Source organism: Molossus molossus, unplaced genomic scaffold, assembly GCF_014108415.1.
Source record: "Molossus molossus isolate mMolMol1 unplaced genomic scaffold, mMolMol1.p scaffold_m16_p_10, whole genome shotgun sequence".
Lineage (NCBI taxonomy): Eukaryota > Metazoa > Chordata > Mammalia > Chiroptera > Molossidae > Molossus > Molossus molossus.
The window spans coordinates 79,622,130-79,643,256 of NW_023425345.1; the positions used below are offsets into that span (position 1 = coordinate 79,622,130).

The 21,127-nt window shown below is 42.2% G+C and overlaps 1 protein-coding gene across 2 annotated transcripts in view; it reads left to right on the forward strand.

Annotated features, from left to right (window-relative positions):
* The first annotated feature begins 4,107 nt into the window (after window positions 1-4,107).
* Window positions 4,108-21,127, forward strand: part of TMTC2 (transmembrane O-mannosyltransferase targeting cadherins 2) — a 413,338-nt gene continuing 396,318 nt past the window's right edge. For both annotated transcript variants that reach the window (XM_036251426.1, XM_036251427.1), the window contains exon 1: window positions 4,108-4,863. In XM_036251426.1, coding sequence (XP_036107319.1) covers window positions 4,781-4,863 — 83 coding nt within the window. In that variant the 5' untranslated portion in view covers window positions 4,108-4,780. The remainder of the gene's footprint in view (window positions 4,864-21,127) is intronic.

Genomic DNA, 21,127 nt, shown 5'->3' on the forward strand with positions numbered 1-21,127 from the left:
AATTATATTCCTAATGGATCACAAGTTTTAGGATAAAGTGATGTTACATACTGTAGTGTCTGCAGGGCAGCATTTTATGGTAACGCTGGGAAACATTTCAGTATAACATGTGTAGCCAGTGCACTTGCTGTCATTAGCTAACCAAGCCACCCGTGTGCCTCTTTCAGCTCCCTGACCCACATTTCATCCATGCTCTGCTGTTTTTCCCCTGCAGGGTTATTTCCTGAACAAAGCCCAGAGCTTATGAGTCCCCCAGCAGAGAGCTCCGTTCTGACCTTCCCAAACAGGCCGTTTCACCTGCTGGGCTAGTGTTTTTCTGCTTCCTAGTCAATCTGTTAAGATTTTAGCGGGAGATTCTTGGATACCTTTTCACAAAACATATGGGAGATTGTAATTACTTTGGCGTGGTATACTTTTAGAACTGAGAGGGCAAGGAAGAGGTGCAAATCTTCTGTTCATAAATAACCAAATCTGTGGGCATTTTAAAAGGCATTCTGTGCAGCAGGAGAATTTATGTGCCACATTTCACCCTTGGCACACTTTCCAAATGAATTGTTCAAAGAGAAGTTATATTAGGACAAATAGAAATGACGACCAAGACCAGATGTGGATTTTTAGTTAATATTTATGCAACACCCACAGGGAAGATGGTATTGCACAATAAACTAAAAAACGTCTTAGGCAAATAAGGAAATCTTTACCCCGAGGAACTGGCGCTGCAAAGGTATGAATTATACAACAAAGGAGTGGGAATGCAGAACAAATGCAGGGTAGGTCGGGGCAACTATAAAAAAGAATTCATTGAGGAAGTGGTGAGGTAGCAGATGTGTGGAATCCGCTTCAGGAAAAGAAGGGCTTAGCGCTTTTCTGGCCCTTCTTGTGTCTAAGGTAGAAAACTCAAGCCAACCAGCCTAATTTCCTTCATCTGTAGAGAGCAACAGTAGCTTTAAATAGAATATACAGTATATACATATTCAGAACCGAGGCAGCAGGCACACAATGAGGAGGTCCACCTTAAACTAAAAGGCAGTGTCTCCACATTTGGTATGATGTCCAAGGAAAGGGGAGCATCTTTATTTTTATTTTTTTTTGGTACGTGCCCCTAGTGGGAACTGAACCCGGGACTCTGGTCCACAGGCCGACACTCCAACCGCTGAGCCAAACCGGCCAGGGCAGGGGAGCATCTTTAATCTAATCTCCCCCTACCCTCCCAGAATTGTTCAAAGAAGGGAGAAAATGCAGGCATTGGCTGCTTCTCAGAGAGCAGTCTGAAAACGACCAAAGCTTAATGCACTGGAAGAATATTGAAACCCACGTTAAATTACAATAGGAAAATTTGTTACAAGCAACTGGATTTCTCAAACACAGCTGAATTTCAGCCTTCCATTCATCAGGGAAAGCAATATGTCCCTCTTTGCATTTCAGTCTCCAGGGCTTCCAGTACTGAGGAGGTGGGGGTGGGGAGAGGAGAAAAGGAGGAGATGAAGGAGTATAGAAAATATTCAAAACTATTGGAGCCCTGAAAGTGGAGACAGCTCTGGAAAATGCTTATAAGCCTTTTTAGCACACTGAACCAAAACTTTATATTTTTTCTGTGCCTCTGAGTCCTCTTAATTATTGAAGAGAGCTGTATGTGTGTGCCTTTCCACTTTAGGTTTCCCTGCAGAATTGATGCATTCTTCAGAAGTTTTAACCTACTTCTTTCCTCGCTCTCCTTTGTTAATTCTTCACTATCTTTAACATTGACAAACAGTTTATTCTCTCATGATGAAAATGTGTGGATTTGCAGTTGGTATACAGTTTCTGCAGAGCACATTCATTGTCAACCTTTTCATTTTTGGTTTGTTTTGTGCTGTCAGTTTCTTCCACCTGTCCAGATGTTCAAGGGCCTTGGTATTATGTGGACAATAAGACTGAGAAGTTCTTGCCCTCTCCGGGGTGCCATTCTAGTGGTGATTCCAGATACAATGCATACCACGAAGAAAATAACACAGGGTGATGGGGTAGCAATTAGGGGAGACTACTTTATAATGCGTTGGCCTGGAAAGTCTTTCTAAGGTGATGACATTTGAACTGAGACTTGGATGCTGAGAAGGAGCTCAAGGAATTGGTGAGAAAGCAGTCCATGTGGGAGGAAGAGAACGTGGTCAATTCCAGAGGAGAAGGCTGTGCTGCCAGAGAGCTGGGGCTCCATGTGAAGGCGGAGAGGTAATCGGCCAGTGAGGGCCGGGCTGGCCGTGGTAAGAACTGGAGTTTTATTCGCTGTGCAAGAGAAAGTTGTTTAACTCGTAGGTTTTCAAAAGAATCTTCCGTCTAATGCCTTAAGTTAAGACTGGGGTGAGGGTGCAATGGCAGAGTAGTTAGGCCACTTGGAAGGTGACTTAGTACATGCAGAACATGTGGGCAGCGTCGACAGGGACAGCAGTAGTGTGGATGTGACGGTCAACATCCAGGCTTTAGTCAACAACGGAAAGGAAGGGAGGAAGTTGAAGAGCAAATAATAATAATAGAGAACACGTCTGTCGCATTTTGGGCTCTTCTAGGTGCTTTGCAGTTCTACTTTAATCTTCATAATAATATTATACTACCCACATATAGGTATTATTATCATCACTGTTTTATGGGTGAGAAAACCGAGACCCAAAGAGGTTCAGTGACTGGCCAAAGGTGGCCCAGATAATAATAGCAGAGAGGGGACTCAAACTGCAGGGTGCTTTTCCTCCAGTGTACTAGGACCACCAAGTGTTGTGAAGAGGACCTTGGTAAGTCAGTTGATAGGATTTTAAAAATCTTTTCAACAGTGCTCAGAGGTTATGGAGAATAAAAAAGAAAAGGTAAACGATTAGTCCCTGTCTTTAAAGATACAATTCCCTTTTATGTCTGTTTACTTCTGCTTTTCCTAGGGCACAAAAATGGGCCCACCCTGCATGGCATAATAGTTGTAATGAATATTCATCATTTTATCGGTGTGAAATCAGAAAAAGACGGAGATTTGTTTTGCAGACTCCCAGACCACAGTATTTGCTTTTCAGGCCACTGCCAGATATCCAGGGGGCTCAATTTCTTGCCTCAGTTTTGGAGAGCTTGCTGGTTAGGTGCTGCCTTTGGAGGGGGGGGGATGCGAGGGGGAAGTCAGCCCTCTACAGGTTTCTTTTCCATGCATTGTGGCTGCCATGCAGCAGGGGGCGCCGCAGTAGTGTTCATCGTGGTCCATCACAGCCACTCCACTTACAGAAAGGGCTAAACCGGGAGGAGGTGTGGCGGGCAGCCCACGGTCCTTTTCGGTCTCTCAACTTTAGTACCCAGAGCTCGTTCTACACAGGCTATTCTTCTACAACATATTTCATCATGTTGGACGCCATCCATCCAGTCCTGTATCCGGGCGGAAAGGAAAGAATTAGCTTCCCGCCTTCCTAGGTTATAGCGCTGTACTGGGCAGTAGAGGCATCTCTTCTCTATGATCTCAGGGTCAGCTTGGCAATCCCCCTGAAACCACGAAAGGCCCCCCCGCATGTCTTGTCCTTCCTCTTTTTTGGGGGGGGGGGTGTCTTTTCTTTTTAATCTATTGCGGGAATATTTCCCTCCCCACACGTCTTTCCATTGACATTCGGGACAACGGTAGGCTCGATGCTGAAATCTTTCCCTTCTAAGATCCCCGCCCAGTTTGGCTCACGCACCCTGAGCGTGTGGGAGAGGTCGCGTGTGTGTTTGTGGCAACCGAGGTTGCAGCACTCGCCAAACCTGTTCTTCCTCTCCCGGTCCCTAGCAGTCCCTATGACGGACTTACGCCTGGCAGCGCTTGGGTTGAGAACTAGCCCGTGCCAGGCGCCGCCGGGCAGCAGCAGGGCGAGCGACCGCATCCTCCGCGGTCTGGTGTCTCCTCTCGATCCCCCTCCCCGGCTGCGTTCCAGCCGTCGCCCTCGGGTCTCCCTGGCTCTCCACAGTGAAATCGAAGGTGAAAGAAACAAGAGGAAGGCGGGCGGTGGGTGGGAGGAGCCTGCAGTCGGGGCTGGGGGGTAGTGTGGGAGGAGCCTTAGGGGATCTGGGTGGAGAAAGGGGCTGGTCAAACTCGGAAAGGAGGGTTGGCCACGCAGGCGCGGGGGCGCCGAGAACCCCACGCGGGAGCTTCTGGAGTCTCCAACCACCGCTTCTCACTTCACTGGAGAAGGGGCTGGGACTGGCAGAGAGCTAATAAAGAGTGAATGAGCTGCAGCCGCTGTGGCGGCCGGAGTCAGCCCAAGCGGCACCCGATCCTTGCGCTCGGGAGGCGGCGAGGGGAGGCGGTTCGCCTTGTCCCTCCCATCCGCCCCTCTTTCTCTCTCTTCCTCCAGCTGGTCCCAGAACCCGGGTCGGTCCGGTCCCTCTAACCCCATCCCGCACTCTTCCACCTCCTCCGCGTCCCACTCCTCACCTAGGGCTCCCCGAACTGCCATGGGTTAGGGTGGGGGCCTCGAGCCGCGGGAAGGACCAGCCCTGTGCATCCGCCGGAGGGCGCGTAGCCCGAACGCCGCTCGCCCTCGCGGGCGCCGGGCATGGGGAGCGCGGTGTGAGCCCGCACCCCGGGAGGACACAGGCGCTGGGGAGACGGGCTGAGGAGGAGGAGAGCGGTGGATTGGGAGGACCCAAGGGAGGAAGGAGGGAGAGAAAGGAGGGTGGGGAAGCCAGGGAAAAGTGAAGCTGGGAGGAGAAGGCGGCGGAAGGTGGGGATTGATGCTTCTGTTTTTTGTTGCCGCTGCTGCCCTCGCGCTGGGAGCCGAGCCGGAGGGAAGGCAGTGGAGAGATGATTGCAGAGTTGGTGAGCAGCGCTCTGGGGCTCGCCTTGTATCTCAACACCCTAAGTGCGGATTTCTGCTATGATGACAGGTAAGGGGCTGAGTGGGAAGGGTGACGGGCTGCGTGGGGACTCCGCAGTGACTCTGAAGCTTCCCGCTTTAAGGCTGGAAGTGCGTCCTGGAGGAACTGGTCCAGCACCTGATTTAGGAGACGCGTAAACATTAACACCTAAAGCAGAAACACCCGGGACGCGAGCGCGCTGGGCGGGCTGAGGGAGTTTGGGTTCCTAGTTTGCAGCAGGTTCTCTCCCCTGACTCTCGGCTGTTGGCAGACGTTTAAGTTTCTTAGCGGAAATAGCAGCAATTTGGGAACTTTAATGAACGTATTTTAAAAAAAAATGTCTTAGGTATTCCTTGGTGCAACAAAAGCACATTGAGCGATTTTACGTCTGGGTTGGAAGGAAGCTGTTCCCCGCCCCCTAATACATCTTCCCTGTAAAGTTTCCGTTTACTGATGGGACGCCCGATTTTATTTCCCGAGGTTGAAACACGCGTTTGACAGTTGCCAAAATAAGGGAAAGAGGATCGTATTCTGAGTCAACTTTATCTATTGACGTGTAGTGTATTTTACTTTGAGCTAAGATAATGCTGATGATCTCTCCTGCACCCCCTCTCCCCCGCGAGCCTCTCTCACCAATCGATGGAGTAGCACTTTATAAAGCCTGGGCTTTCATTCTGTTTGGGAGTTTTACATTAGACGTTAGTGATTCTTTTGTGCTAATTGGGGAAGAAGACGCCCCTAGAGACAGAAATTGTCTTCTGCATTTGGGTTAGTTTGGGTGGCTAATGAGACCTGAACTGTGTTGTCAAAGAAACTGCATCGATTTCTGGAAAATGTCACAGTTGTGCTCGTGGCTCTACCTATTTTTTAAACGTTGTTAGTGTTTAGAAACTGATGAAAAGCTCTAATAGCCATTAGGGAAAATTCCAATTTGTGTCTTTCCAGTGACTTAATCTGATTACAATTAAAACAGATGCATAATTAAAATATATTAGGGAGAACAGCACGCCTGGCTAAACTTATTAACCGTCCTGGGGTGTTTCATGCTCCATTGAAATTAAACTATCCAAAAAGTGAGCACAGATTTACTTTGACAGCTTTTCAGCAGCCTCTCTGGGCTATGGAAAGTGAATGCATCCCTAGGGTCAGGGCAAGGCAGTGACTGAACTTACAAAAAGTGGTTGATAGTGAGGGAGGTGAAGGCAGAACCTCCTGGTAGTAATTATCCATATTCTATGTTCTCTGTGTTCCACTCTCTGACTAAAAGCATGTTCCTAGATGTATACCTTCAGTAAGGGAATTTTGGTTCACATCCACATGTCTGTTATGAAATCCCCTGATAGTACCTGCAAAGACATCCAGCAAAGCCTTCTTAATGCATTTTATATAGTGTCTATCAGAGACTAGTTGCTAGGAAGCCCCTGTGAGGCATAAACTGTTCCGCAACTTTTAAGCAATGTACAGATTTTAGCAATTATGCTACATGGTCTGAGAAATAAATGGTCTGTGAGAGGGGCTGCTTCTGTTCCATCCAATTTTGAGTTATAGTGCACCTGCTATTTCTAGGGTAATTGGAAGGAAAAGCACTTGCTTCCAAAGATGGGTGACTTTTCACAAAATAAACTCAGGGACAAATCCGAGCAGTTACTGGCTCTGTTGGGCACAATTTGAATAGTAAGCATTTAAACCAAGAAGATACAGCTTTTAAAAAATAACTTATTATAATATTTTAAGTAATATAGACTACTGTGGTAAATTGAAGCATTCCTCTTGTATGCTATTGTTTGTTGCTGTCCAGTTCTTTGAAAAGTACATGTCAGAAGACACCAGTCTGTAAAGGTTAAGGCTGAAACTAAACTAAATTTACATGTACAGTTTTTGGTGTAGATTTAGTGCTTATTTTGTGTTCTTTAATCATCCGTCAGAATTGTTGGGATTCTGTAGCCTAGAGAGAATGGCGCAAGTGTGAAGATAAATTAGTGTTTCGATGATGATAATTGTATAAGTTCTTTACATGCTGTAGGCTGAATGGAGTATCAGAATTTCTGACTTCTCCCTCCCTACATATCAGAATTTCTGACTTCTCCCTCCCTACATAGATGAGTTTAATGTGATGATTTACACACATTATCTAGTTGATAGCATGCTCAATTTATGATATCTAGGTATTATATATGATATATTGAAGGTCTGGAAATACAAATTATACTTTTGCTACAGTTTGAAAAATGTATTTAACTTTCTAAGTGGCAGAACTACATATGCAATTACATACTCCTAAGAGTATGAAGTCTTAAAAATATCAAACTTGGGTTTTATGTATACTGGAAATTATGAAATATATATTAATAGGATCATGAAACTTAACTGGTGTCTGCATGGCACGTTTAGGCAATTCAGTTCCACAGTGCCCTGGAAGTTGTGACTTTCAGATATAATACTTTCTATCCAACTACTCCAACTCACTGGGGTGTGATGGGGGAAGAGGGCTGGGGAGTCAGTGGAAACTGTAGGATGATGATAATGTGTTTATTTCCACCACTCCATTTCAGACTACAAAGGCTCAAGTTTAAAACTTTGTTTAAACTACATCTGTGGATTCCGCTGCCCCCCCAGGAACTTTTGTGAAATACAGAGCAGCCCTCTGGAAGGGAGGTGGCCCTTACGCTTGACTTGCTTAACTAAATCAAGACTGTGCATTTTAGCTGAAGAATCCAGCATTTACTGTAGGAGGGCTTTATATTGCTTCAGCTTAAAAATTATTGCTGTGGTACTTCTCAAAGTTATCATTTCTTTTAAGTATAGTGATCAAGTTTACTTTATAAACTATGTATATAATTACTTTCAGTGTTTGATGTAGTTTGGTTGAGATTAAGTGGTAACCTGAAACGTTCTTATAGCAAAATCAATTTCCCTATGGTAAAATTTAATATTTTACAAGTGTTTTTTCTGCGCTCAACTCAAGAATATGGCCAGGATGTGATGAAACAAACAGTAAAGGAGTAGAATTCACCCTATCTGATGAAAAAGCATATATGGTTTCACCTTCATCTCCCCACACTTGCCTTCCATCTAGTAGTGATTATATTGAATCTTAAGTTGTGGTTAGAGTAAAATTGGAATTATAAATATGCAGTCTTTGCTCAATTTTAAGTCATGTTGCATATGACTTTTTGAAGGACCTTCTCATTTTCTGGAGAGATTTGGTGTTTAGGTTTAGGTCAGTGGAAAAAACTCACTGACCCCAAATTCTCTGCTGTCATATATTTTTTGAGGATAATGTTAGATCATTTTCCCTTCATCCTTTTAAGAAGTAGTACTGTTAATGTGCTTTGCATAGAGATAACACTGAAAGAGGAGTCAGTTTACTTCAGAGTAACAAAAGTAAACCCCAACTGTTGTCTTTTAGTCAGATTTCATTTTGCACTTATCATCTAATTGATGACATTTCCTTTACGTTATATAAATAGCAAATAAGGTCATGCAACTAGTACATGTTTTTATTCTCATGTGAGTAAAATAATGCGTTCTTTTTTATTTATTTATTTATTTATTTTAAAAAAGACAATTTGAGGGTTTGAAAGTGGGAAATAGATTTGTGTTGCTTTGAAAATTTTTTTCCTTATTGCTGATTTTGCATTTATTACACCCAGCCATGATCATTAGCAGTATCTTTATGTTTCTTAGCTATTCCACTTTTCAATAACTGTGAAAATTGAAGGAATAACTCCATGGCAGATATTTCTGCTCTTGAATTAAAACTACTCAAAACCCTTAATAGCACATTCCTAATTTAGTTTTTTATTTGGGTATAAATGTAAATCTTAGTTTTTATGGAAACACTAGTTAAGATGTTTCTTCTGTAAAGTCATTGAGTAACAGTATTTAAAGAAGAAGGAATGGAAGATTTAAGGCATGTTAACTTTTTTTTTTTTTTAAAAAATAACACCTTTTTTTCTAGAAATATTCAACTATTCCTTCTACTTGGTCTTTTAATGTTATTGTCAGTTTGGGTTTTTGACCTGGTATGATCTTTGTGAAATGATCAATCACTCTGTTACCTCTAAAAAATTATCTTGAATAGACTTGCCTTGGACTGGTCTGTTATTGGCATCTTAAAGCTCTAGGATGTTCAGTCATTGAAGGCATACCTGGTATTTAAAAGTATATTTACAAATAATTTCTTATAAAATCAATGTAAATAAGGGAGAAGTTTGCTTTGTATCACAGGTTTTATCATCAGATCTATATTGAAAGCCAATGTGTACAAGAGTTTTTTTTTAAAAACTCTAATTTCCTTCCCAGTTTATAAGACACTGAAAAAAAAAATGGAAGTAGATCCAACTTAGAGTTTATGAAATATTTTATGTGACATTTTATTTTCTAGCTGTTATGATTGTTTAATCAAATCTATGTGGAAATGGTTCATTTTGCTGTTTGAATAAATACATCTTACCAGTAAATTAAAATTAAAGTCAGGTGAAGCCAGTAGAGACCACTTTGCCTATACTCCATTGAGAATGCCACATGGGGTTTATCTAGCAAACGACCCCAAAACAAGCACTGAGTGGACATTTACAAATGCCACAGGGAAAATTGCTTGCCAGCCATCTGTCTCTTAGTTGTTTCCACATATATGTTTATTTTTTGGCTGTATTATTCTATATTATCAATTTACATGGTCCTGTCATCTGCACTTAGTTTTTCAGTGTTATTGTGGCTCCGTCCTAACACTGAATTCCCTGCTGCTATAATTCTGAAATAGCTGCAACCTTTTGGATTCCCATATGAGACAGGAACACGGTTTGTCTTCCTAATCTGTTTGTTGCTGTTCGGCACACCAACAGCACTTGTGTAAAATGCCTGTGATGGTGCAGCTGTTTGTCATAGGTGAAGGGCACATTTTCTCTAAACAGGCACCTTCATAATAGGGATGAACGAGGTTTACCCTTAAGGCACTCAGAAAAATCCCGGCTGAAAAGCTTAGTTTCTTATCACCATATTGTTCTCGTCCAACACGGTTTTAACATGGTAACATTTCACCTTTCAGATTTTTTGATTGTCTCTTGGAAGCTAAGTATTCAGTCAGCTTTGGGTACTACTTACTTTCATAGCTTCACCGAAGTGACAAGCATGACAGCCTTGATGGCAAGGACAAGTGGGTTGTTGAGTGTAAAGACCTCTCCTCTAAGAACAGCTGTCCTCATTTAGAGCCTAGTTGGAAAAAAAGAAGTGTAGAGGTATAGCACCAGGAACGGCACTTACCTGCTGTTTCTCGTAGGATGAAAAAGGCCTACTATTTTGTGTCATTACAGATGTAATTGTGTACAATGCTAGAAGTTTTCTTTGAAGATTTTGTTTGTATGTGCTTTTGAGGAATAATGACTACATTCACTAATCCACTAATTATGAATATGACTAGACATGGGCTTCTCATGCATATGGTGCAGAATACACACAGGAGCTGTTCATGCTTTCAACAGCATCCGTACCTGTCTGCCTTTTCCTACCTGTGCGGTAGCAGGGACTGTGAAGTGTTTGAGAGTCTGATGATAGACTTATAAACATGTTGATAGCTTGTCCTTGAGCAGAATTTCACTTGCATTTACTCATGTTTATTTGATTGGTATTCATATTTTAAAACTTTTATTGGGATTCTGTTGGCTTCTTTCCCAGGACACCGGTGCCCAGGATCCATGGTGAATGGTTTGAACTGGCGTTATCCTGGGTCTGGTGCTCATTGGCACTTTTTTGGTACATGAGGAAGCCTTAGACTATCTCTCCCAAATGTCTCCTTCCTAACTGTTCAGTTGGTTGTTTTACTTGGAGGTTTGTGGCAGCTGAACTCTTGGAGTTAACTCGATTTGCCTCGATTGGTTGAAGGGAATAAAGACTTTTGCCTCAGAGATGTTTTTGGGCTGTATTTTCTAGGCAGTTAGTTCTAACAAGATGCAGCACTATTACATTCCTATTGATCTCTTTCCGCCTCTTGACAGTTTACCTTTTCAGTCGCATTTGTCAGTTTTTCTGGTGTTCAAGGTTTGCTTAGAATAAAAGGTATAAATGTTCATTTTAATCTTTTAAGAACTTTTTGGGATTCCAAATTTGGGTTCACCTATGACCTTTTTGCTTTACAGGTTAATGGGAAAGAATTGAGTAAGCCTATCGATTCAGGAGAATTTTGAAGAAGGCAGGGACACAATTTGTTTTCAAGATTCTACATTAAAAATGGTTATCATGTTTTTAGAGTAGTTTATCTTGTTTACAAGCCTCCCATAACATGTAGTTAATTTGGACAACTAAAAATGGTTTTAAGGATGAGCTGGAGAGAGAGATTTTGACTTGCTCATGTCTGGAAAATTGATATGGAAAAGAAATTAGAATTGAAAAGTCCAACTCCATCTTTGGAGTCCATTTTACTGTGGAATTAAATGATACGTACATTTATTTATTACAAGGTTATGCACATGCCATGTTGCTCGAAGGCAGTGCTACTGTGTCTGTTTTAAAAATGCTGTGTTGTTTGGCAGAGGAGATTTTATTTGCTTATGGTAATTTCATGTAAACTTTTGTTTCTTGATTTTTTTGCCGGGGCATTTTGGGATATCAGAGTGAGGCAGGGTATGGAGCGTGGCCCAGCATGCAGTGATAGTCAAAGAGACTGACTCAATTACATGATTTGTCAAATGAAACACACATCCGTGCCCTTGAAATAACAGCTGTGAGCTAGGTGGTGTGGCCAACGGTTTAATGAAGAAAGAGCGTATAAAAATATTACCATGGGGTAAAGGCATTCATTGACATTTGAAACGGAAAAAGTCACAAGTTTTGATAGTGAAAGTGCTTTTTTCCCTCTAATTGTGGTTCCAGAGATTATTGATTTCTTCAGAAGTAGACAATTTTGACTGCCCTAGTCTAGAAATTCTCACTTGGCATCATTTAGGAGTATTTTAACTTCAAAGGATGTGCTGTTTGCGGAAGAGTGGCCACCGGGGCGCAATATGGCTCTTGACATTTTGAGCAGTGTTAAATGATGGCACTGGAGTATTTCAAACAGCCATGTTTCAGCATTGTGCAAAAATCCACTGGGCAGAATGGCAGTCCATATCCCCGCATACTTGGGATTCTTTGGGTATTAATTTGAACTGCAGTCACAAGTTTGTCTCTTAAAAACACAAGTATTTTTTAAAAGATGAATAAGGTGAATAAAAGTTTTACAGCTGTGTCTTAAGAAATTTTGTTTTCCTTCTTCGTTGCTTAGATGCATTCTGTAAAGAGACAGGAAGGATGCAGACCACAGTCTTGTTTTTTGTTTTCATCTCTCATTTGGGTTATATGCCTGTTGTTCAGAACATTGTTACAAAGCATATTGTTATTTCTGTTATAAACCCCAGATTTAAGTAGTCTTTGAGAGAGGCAGACAAATGCAACACTTTGGGAAATGTAAACGTCTTGTTCTTGTTAATTTCTAATTTGCTCGACAGTGAAAGCACTGTGCACCCTGTCTTCTTCTCTGTTCCTGGTGTCTCTGATTAAGAATGAGAGTCCCTACTTTTATTCTTTACAAGGTCAGGCACGTGTCAAAGTGACATCCCTGCAAATTGTGTTCTCAACAGGGTGGGTACCTTAGGTGGTGGCTCTAGAGATTATATTCATGACTCTTCTCAGTTTGGAGAGGACATTTGCCATTACAGAGCCATTTGGGAGAAGGGGTTCTGGAGGTAGAACTAGCAGCTGCGATGCTCCTCTGGGGACCTTTCTCATTGTTTTATAAACTGTGTTTTGGCTATGCCTGCCTTGCTGTCTTCAGGTTTTCAAAGGTATAATACATACTGAGCCTGCTGCCTTGGATCGTGAAAGGTGTCTGAAGGTAGAGCATGTGGATCCAAATTCTCTGTCAAGTGTACTTCTTTAATTTTTTATCCTCACCCAAGGACATTTTTGCATTCATCTTCAGACAGAGTGGGAGGGAGAAAGGGAGGAAGAGCGAGAGAAACATCGACATGAGAGAGACACATGGAGTGGATGCCACTCACACAACCCCAACCAGGGCCGGGGACAAACTGCAACCAAGGTACGTGCCCTTAGCGGAACCGAACCTGGGCCTCTCTGGTCTGCAGGCCGACCCTCTAACAGCTGAGCCAAACCGGCCAGTGCAGGTGTTCTTCTTTTAGAACAGGATGTTCCCCTCCTCCTCCTCCAATAATTAACTACAGGACTTCTCTCCCAAAGCAAGAGAAAAGAGCTCATTTTGACAAAGAAAGCTTCTAATGACAAATTTTCCAACTCTAACTTTGCAGAAGAAAAGTTCTCAGATGATGAAGAAGTTTAATCAGGCAAAAAGACATTTTTATTTGCCGACATAGGCCCTTTAGCGGGAGGCAATTATTTATTGCTGATGTGAAAAACTGGTATACCTGAATTCACTGGGTAAACCTCATTTAAAAGAGGAAGGTTATTCTTGTTATTCTGTTGAAGGAAAAAAAAATGGTGCTGAATTGTCACTGAATTTATGTTAAAGAAATACGCTTTTATACTTTAACGTACTCTATAGGGATATATACTGGTTTAACCAAAGAAAACGAATTTAAGATTTGAATGAAAACCTATTAAAGACACCAGTGTACAGCCTGAGAGGACAAACTGTGTTTGCCACATGTAATCTATTTAAAATATCCCATAAAAAAGAATCTCCTTTAGTTTTGGTTCTTCCATCTGTCTATGTAAGAGTCTTCGTATTTTTTCTTGAGAAAACGGTGCTGTGTTTTGCTTTTGTTACATGTTGAACGGAAAATGAAATTTCACTGTTTCCAAACCTTGTATATCATCAACATAAATAATGTAAACCATTTCTATGAGAAACTATTTAGTAGTTACTTTTAAATTCACACCAGAGCCTGGCTGGTGTGGCTCAGTGGTTGAGCGTCGACCCATGCACCAAGAGGTTGCTGGTTTAATTCCTGGTCAGGGCACATGCCCAGGTTGTGGGCCCGATCCCCAGTGGGGGGCATGTAGGAGGTGGCCAATTGATGTTCTCTCTCATTGATGTTTCTGTCTCTCTTTCCCTCGCCCTTCCTCTCTCTTTAAAACCAATAAAGAGGAAAAAAAAAATTCACACCAGAAATGATATTGAGGATGCCCGTGGCAGGCAAGGGGGTGTTAGACCTGGTCCTTTCTCAGAAGCTGCCCCCCTACCTTCATCCTTTGACGTGGATGATTACCTTTAAAAAAGATATTTTAAAATGTAGTTTAAATCCTCAGTTTCTTTAAATTTAATATATCTCCTTTTGCCTCCCTTAAAGGGATATTGTCCAATTGGGCCTCTTGTTGGATCTCTTTCCATCTGGTATGTGTATATATTTCTAGATCAGTCTACCTGCCGATCACCTGAGGCTGTTAAAACGCAGATTCTGCCTGGCGTGGGCCTAAGAGTCTGTATTTCTTCATTCCCAGGAGCAGCAGGTGGCTGCTGGTTCATGGGCCACACTGTAACGAGTAGTAAGGCTCTATTTTATTTAAATGTATTACACATCAGCTTGGTGTGTTACACAGGCACCTGGAAAGGCCACCTAAATTTCTGAGTTAAAAAAGATCGAGGATCTTTGGGTGAGATTAGCCATTTTATTTAATCTCACTCTGTTATGTTTTCATCTTTGTTCAATCACTACATCTCCTTTAAACTGATCATGTGGAATTGAGTTATTGTGTAGATTTTGAAAAGGTAGAGAGCCTGTTGAAATCCTAGGAGATGATCTCTATTGAAATATCTGTCACCATCTTGTATTACAGTGTTATCTTCTGTGTAACACTACTGTGGAGACAGGTGTTGGATGCTGATTTTGACAAATAAACTGATACACGGTTGCTGTAGGCTTAGGACTTGAATAGACGCCTTAACTGAGTCTCTGTAGTCAGTGCCTTTATTAGTTTGTACGTTTGTCAGACAATCCCTTGTCAGGAAGTTTGGCTCACAGTGCATGAAGACTTTATAAATTGTAGGGAGGCAGCAAAACATGTGTTGGGTAGCTGAGAGTGGGAACGCAAAAGCTTTGTTAATGATACGGAAGCACTGGGTGATGCTATTGGGTGAAAGTATCTACATAGAATGAGAACTGTTTGGGCCCCTCTGATTTTTTTTTTTAACCTGGGACAGTGAGCCTTTGGGCACTTTGGGGGAATTTCTGAGTCAATGCCCTATATATCTGAAAATGTACATTCCCACTTAATAAAAATATTTTTAGAGAACTCATTCTAGAATGAGTTATAATTATTCCTTTCTTTTGAAAATACTGTACTGTGGCCTGGCTGGTGTGGCTCAGTGAATGAGCATGGTCCCGTGGACTGAGAGGTCCCGGTTTGATTCCTGGTCAGGGCACATGCCTGGGTTGTGGGCTTGATCCCCAGTAGGGGGCATGCAGGAGGCAGCCAAACAATGTTTCCCTCTCACATTGATATTTCTATCTCTCTCTCCCTTACTCTCTCTCTATAAAAAAAAAAAAATCAATAAAAACATTTTAAAAAATTAAATAAAATACTGTACTATGTCCTAGAAGCAGTTTTGTAAACAAACATTAGGCCAAGATAGAAGATTGGAATTTTAGTCTTGGAGTTATCACTTTGCTAGCTAAGGACACAAGCCCCTCCTCTTTCTAAAACTCGGTCTTATAATTGTTTAGGAAGTGAGAATAACACTAATAACCTCCAACCACAAAGTGAGGATTAAATGAAGTGTTCTCTGTGTGTTTTACAAAGCTGCCTGGCTACAGATGTAGATGTATTGGACCAGATGGTCAGTGGCTCAGTACATTAGCATCTGACTCTCTTCTGCCCTGAAGACTGTGTTCTGCTCCATGTTATTTCTAACTTGTTTGCTCGAGTCAGTGGTTGAACTCCTACTGTCCCAGCTTCTATTGCCAACCCCACACTGCAACTCTGCTTCTAATCTTCAAAGTCTCACTGCATAAACAGTCCTTCCTCTCCTCTTTTCTGTTGCTTTCCCTACGTTTCTTGTCTCTTGTCTCTGCGTGAAGGCTTATTTTGAATAGATATCTGGCCAATCTTAGTCTTTCCTTTTGTAGGGTAAAAGCACCAATTACAGTGCATCTGGTGTAAGTAATCTTTGGTACTTGGTTCTGCTTGGCAGGGCGTACTCATGGTCTCCCTCTTCAGTGACAACCTTTTTCTTTGAGGAGTGTGTTCAGATTCAGAGCAGTTCTGGTAGCTTGGTGATTAGAAAAGCAATATGTCAGATACGCTGTTTTCTCCTCCATTGAAGTGTTTGTGTTGACCAGTCCTGTACTGAGAATTTGGAGTAAGTATGCTTAGCACATGTACTAGATGGCAATATCTAGTAACTAATTCTGGTGGTACATTTTTGTAAGTGCTTAGAAATATTTCTTAATTCTAGAGCTTTTCAATCAACAGAGTGGCAAAAAGTAAAAAGACCACAGACTTTTGGAATCAGATAATCTAGAGATCTAATCCCAGAACCAATGCTTGCTTATTTTGATTGTGTTACTCAAACACTTTTAGCCTGTGTTCCCAGGTATATAGAATGGGAATAATAAGACATACCTAATACAGTTGTTGGGAGCATTGAATGAGATAAGTTACATAAAGTGCCTGGTCCAGTGTCTGGTGTCTAAGAAAATTATTACATGTTTCTGTTAATTAAGAAATTGTTTATTAACTCTATTGCTGATAGCTTAAAATCACTATACAATAACATCTGAAAGTGTTATAGAGCATTTAGGGATTTTTCTTAAAAGCCAATTTTCAAAATATAAACTTATTTCTAAAAATATTTAAGTTAGTAGTTCAGACATATTTAGGATACCTGAAAGGGGTTAGTGAACTCTAAACTACTAAATTTTAAATTTAATTTTTATCTTGAGTTATGTTTGCAGAAATGATGTTGAAACTTGGCCATTATACACACACTCATACATGCACACACACAAGCGTTTTGCCAATAACATGTTTGCAGTGTACACTCAATGAAAAGTACGAATCAGGGGACTTCCAATCAAGATGGCGGTAAACATGGTACTCGCCTCCTCCCACAACCACATCAAAATTACAGCTGAACTACAGAAAAACTATCATTCCAAACTGCCTGAAATCGAGCTGACTGGAACTAAGAATATAAAGAAGAAGCTACAACGAGACTGGTAGGTGGGGTGGAGGTGCAGAATGGCTGGTCCCACTCATGTGCAGTGGATAAAAATCAGGAGGATACCTTGGCTGTAAATGTCCCCTCTGAGGAACAAAGAGTCTCCATCTCACATCAGGCCCCCCAGCTCAGGGTTCTTACAGTGTCAAGAAGAGAAATCCCCAGTACTTCTGGTTGTAAAAAAGTCAGTGGGAATTGAGGCTGAGGGAAGCTGAGGTTTCTGGAGTCCCAGGCAGCTCCTCTTAAAGGGCCCATGCATGGACTTACTTGGACTCACTCTGTTCAGGCTCCAGTGTGGGGGAGGCAGCTTGAAAGGCACCAGAGACATATGGGGAACAACTTAGTTGTTTGGCATTGGGGCAAGAGCTGGAGAGGCAGATTTCTCCAGGAAAGATATGCTGGTGGAAGCCTTTGTTCATTTGGTGAGCTCTTCCCGCAAGGGGCCAGCAGATGGCTGCCATATCTGGGACTCCAGCAACCTGACTCACATTGTTTGCCCCACCCTGGTGATTCCCTGAGACCTGCCCCATCCAACTTTTGGGCCCATCCAATCTGTTTCCAGTGGCTTTACCATAGGAATGGCCTGTCTGGGCTCATGTTTTGGATTTTCCTAAAATCTCTCAAACAAGTAGCATCTAGCTGTAGTGAAGTTCATATACCTCTTATTAAGTGATCCCAGGCCTGCAACTAGCAGCAGCTGACCTTGGTTCACAGCTTTGCCTTGCCTGGGTACCTTCAAGCTCTGCATAAGAAGCATTATCTACAGATCACTTTGTAGTTTATTCCCAGTGGTCCCAGGTAGAACAAAGGCAGTAATTGACCTTGGCCTCTGCCTCCTGGGAGGCCCCAGAGCCAGTGTACCCAGTGGACAGCTTCAGATCACATTGAAGCACCACCACCCAGACAATTCCACAAGTGACACACTCAAAGGGTGGATTCAGTGGGTACCGGAGTCCTGCTGAAGTAAGTCTTGCTTTGTGTGGTGGGACCCTGCCTAGTTGATACTCCAAGGTGGTCAGATCAGTGGTCAGTGGACACTTCCAGTTCTTTCAGCTGATCAGGCTGATTAAATCCCTCCCATTGATGTGCTAGCAGCAATGGAGACTCAATTACAACTGAAAGGTGCACAGCCCACACAAGGGGTGCACGTTGAGTGCCCAGCTGGGGTGATCAGGGAGACTGTGCCACCAAACCCTACAGGATCGTACTATAGTAGGCCATCCTACAAGCCTATAAGATGTAGCAGTTCTACCTTATACATAGAAGCAAACACAAGGAGGCAGCCACAGTGAAATGAAGAAACATGTCCCAAATGAAAGAACAGAACAAAACTCCAGGAAAAGAACAAAATAAAATGGAAATAAGCAATCTAACAGATACAGAATTCAAAACACTTGTTATAAGGATGCTCAAGGAACTTAGTGAGGACCTTAAAAGCATAAAAAAGGATGAGTCAGAAATGAAGGATGCACTAACTGAAATAAAGAATAATTTTTAGGGAAATCAATGGTAGAGAAGGTAAAGCCAAGAAGCAAACCATCAATTTTGAATATAAGGAAGCAAAAACACTCAATCAGAACAGCAAGAAGAAAAAAGGATCCCAAAAAACTGAGGCTAGTGTAAGGATCCTCTAGGACAGTTGTTCTCAACTTTCCTAATGCCACGACCCTTTAATAATACAATTCCTCATGTTGTATGTGGGCATATCTGCATGTGGGTGGACCCACCTGGAGATGGATAGAGGAGCAGTGTCTCCATTCCTAAGATCATCAGAAATATGTGTTTTCTGATGGTCTTAGGTGACCCCTATGAAAGGGTCGTTCAACCCCCAAAGGGGTCATGACCCACAGGTTGAGAACCACTGCTCTGGGACAACTATAAGTGTACCAGCATTTGCATCATGAAGGTATTGGAAGGAGAAGAGAGAGAAATTGAAAACTTATTTGAAACAATAATGACAGAAAATAACTTGGTAAAGGAAACAGACATACAAGTCCAGGAAGCACAGAGAGTCCCAAACAAGATGTACCAAAAAGGCCCACATCAAGACATATCATAATTAAAATGCAAAAGATAAGACAGAGACTATCTTAAAAATAGCAAGAGAAAAGCAGTTAGTTACTTACAAGGGAGCTCCCATTAGACTGTCAGCTGATTTTGCAAAAGAAACTTTGAAGGCCAGAACGGAGTGGAAAGAAATATTCAAAGTGATGAAAAGCAAGGACTTACAACCAAAATTACTCTATCCTGCAAAGCTTTCATTTAGAATAAGTGAACATATAAAGAGCTTCCCAGACAAGAAAAGCTAAAGGAGTTTATCACCACCAAACCAATATTATATGAAATGTTGAAGGGTCTTCTTGAAGAAGATAAAAAATATGAACAATAAACTGGCAATAAATACATATCTATCACCAGTTGAATCTACAAACAAAATAAACAAGCAGAACAGAAACAGACTCATAGATACTTTGTTGTTGGTTGCTAGATGGGAGGAGGGCTGGGGAATGGGTGAAAAAGATGAAGGGATAAGTACAAATTGGTTGTTAGACTGACAAAACTCAGGGGGAAGGGAGGAGAAGGGCAGGAAGAGATAAATTGAAGAACTTGTATGCATATATGCACAACCAGTGGACACAGACACTAGTGTGGGGAAGGCAGGATGAGAGTGGAGGGGTAAGTGGGTGAAAAAAGGGGGGACATCTGTAATACTTTCAACAATAAAGATAAATTTTAAAAAAGGACTTGGCCAATGTGGCTAGGTGGTTAAGTGTCGACCCATGCACCAAGAGGTTGCCAGTTCAATTCCTGGTCAGGGCACATGTTCAGGTTGTGGGCCAAATTCCCAGTGGGGGGCATGCAGGAGGCGGCAAATCAATGTTCTCTCTCACTGATGTTTCCATCTCTCTCCCTCTCCCTTTATTTCTAAAATGAATAAAGAAACAATAAAAATAAATAAATAAAGGTACATATGAGAAACAGAACTAGGATGTCTTCTCTGTTCACCATAATTGACTTTCTTTAAGTTAGTTGATACTGCATAGCAGCATATGCAAAGTTATGATTTATTAGTATCTTGTAAGAATTGTTTCACTTTGTGAAGTGTACCTAGACAAAGAAAAAGCTTAAACAATGAAAATCCAGAGTTTTTGTTGATGGTGAGAACAGCACCAGGTGTTAGATTGGTGCAGTCAGGCTGCACCTCAGTTCAGCAAACTTGGCACTGGAGTTCTGGCTAAGAAAGAAATCAGAGTCAAGTCTCAAACTCTAAGAGAAAGTTTATTTAGAAAGTCACAGAGGTAGAGTAAGTGACCTGTAGGAAAAATGGACTCAGGAAACAAATTACAGAGGCAGAAGAAGGGCCCTTGCGGCTTAGGAGAGAGAAAGGTAAAGGTAATGTGCCTGAGGGTGGGGGTGAATAGAGGGGGATGGGAAGAGAGGGAGAGCTACAGAGCTGGGTCCTCCATCCTAAGGGCTTTTAAGGGTGTGATTTTAGGTGAGGTCCCAGGAGAGGATCTCAATAGAATATTCAGTAGTGGTCTCCACTGATTGGTGGGCATCAGGTGGGTCATTAGTCATTGCAGCTGGTCGTAATGTCAGCGATGGTATTGCTTGTCTGATTTTCCTGCTTTTCTGGGTCTGGAGCTGAAATACAACTGAGGTCTAGATGTTATCTTATCCCCAGGGATTAATGCTTAAGGGCATGGTCATGCAAGGGCCTGCATGGGAGTTGCATGAGGCCACTCTTTGCCCTTATTCCTCCTTTAAGGGGGTCTGCCATGTGACTAGAGACATGTGAGGGGAGGGTCTGAATCGCATGACCAGCAATAGAAAGGTTAGAGGCTCTAACCCACTTGACCAGCGTTATGCCAGGGGAGGAAAAGTTATGCTTGGGGGATGTCCTAGTTTTTCCAGTTTTGCTAGGTACCCCTCTTTTCCCCACTGGTGACCTCTGTACCTGGCCCATCATCCTTGCTCTGCTAATGTCTAACTGCCAACTACATTTTCAGTTATATTGTGAAAGGTTATATTGAATTAAGAGTTAGCCCAAATCCCAGGAATACTCTTATGTACCTCCTGTTTCACAGCGAGCAAAACTGATGCAGAGGCTCTGTTTGTTCT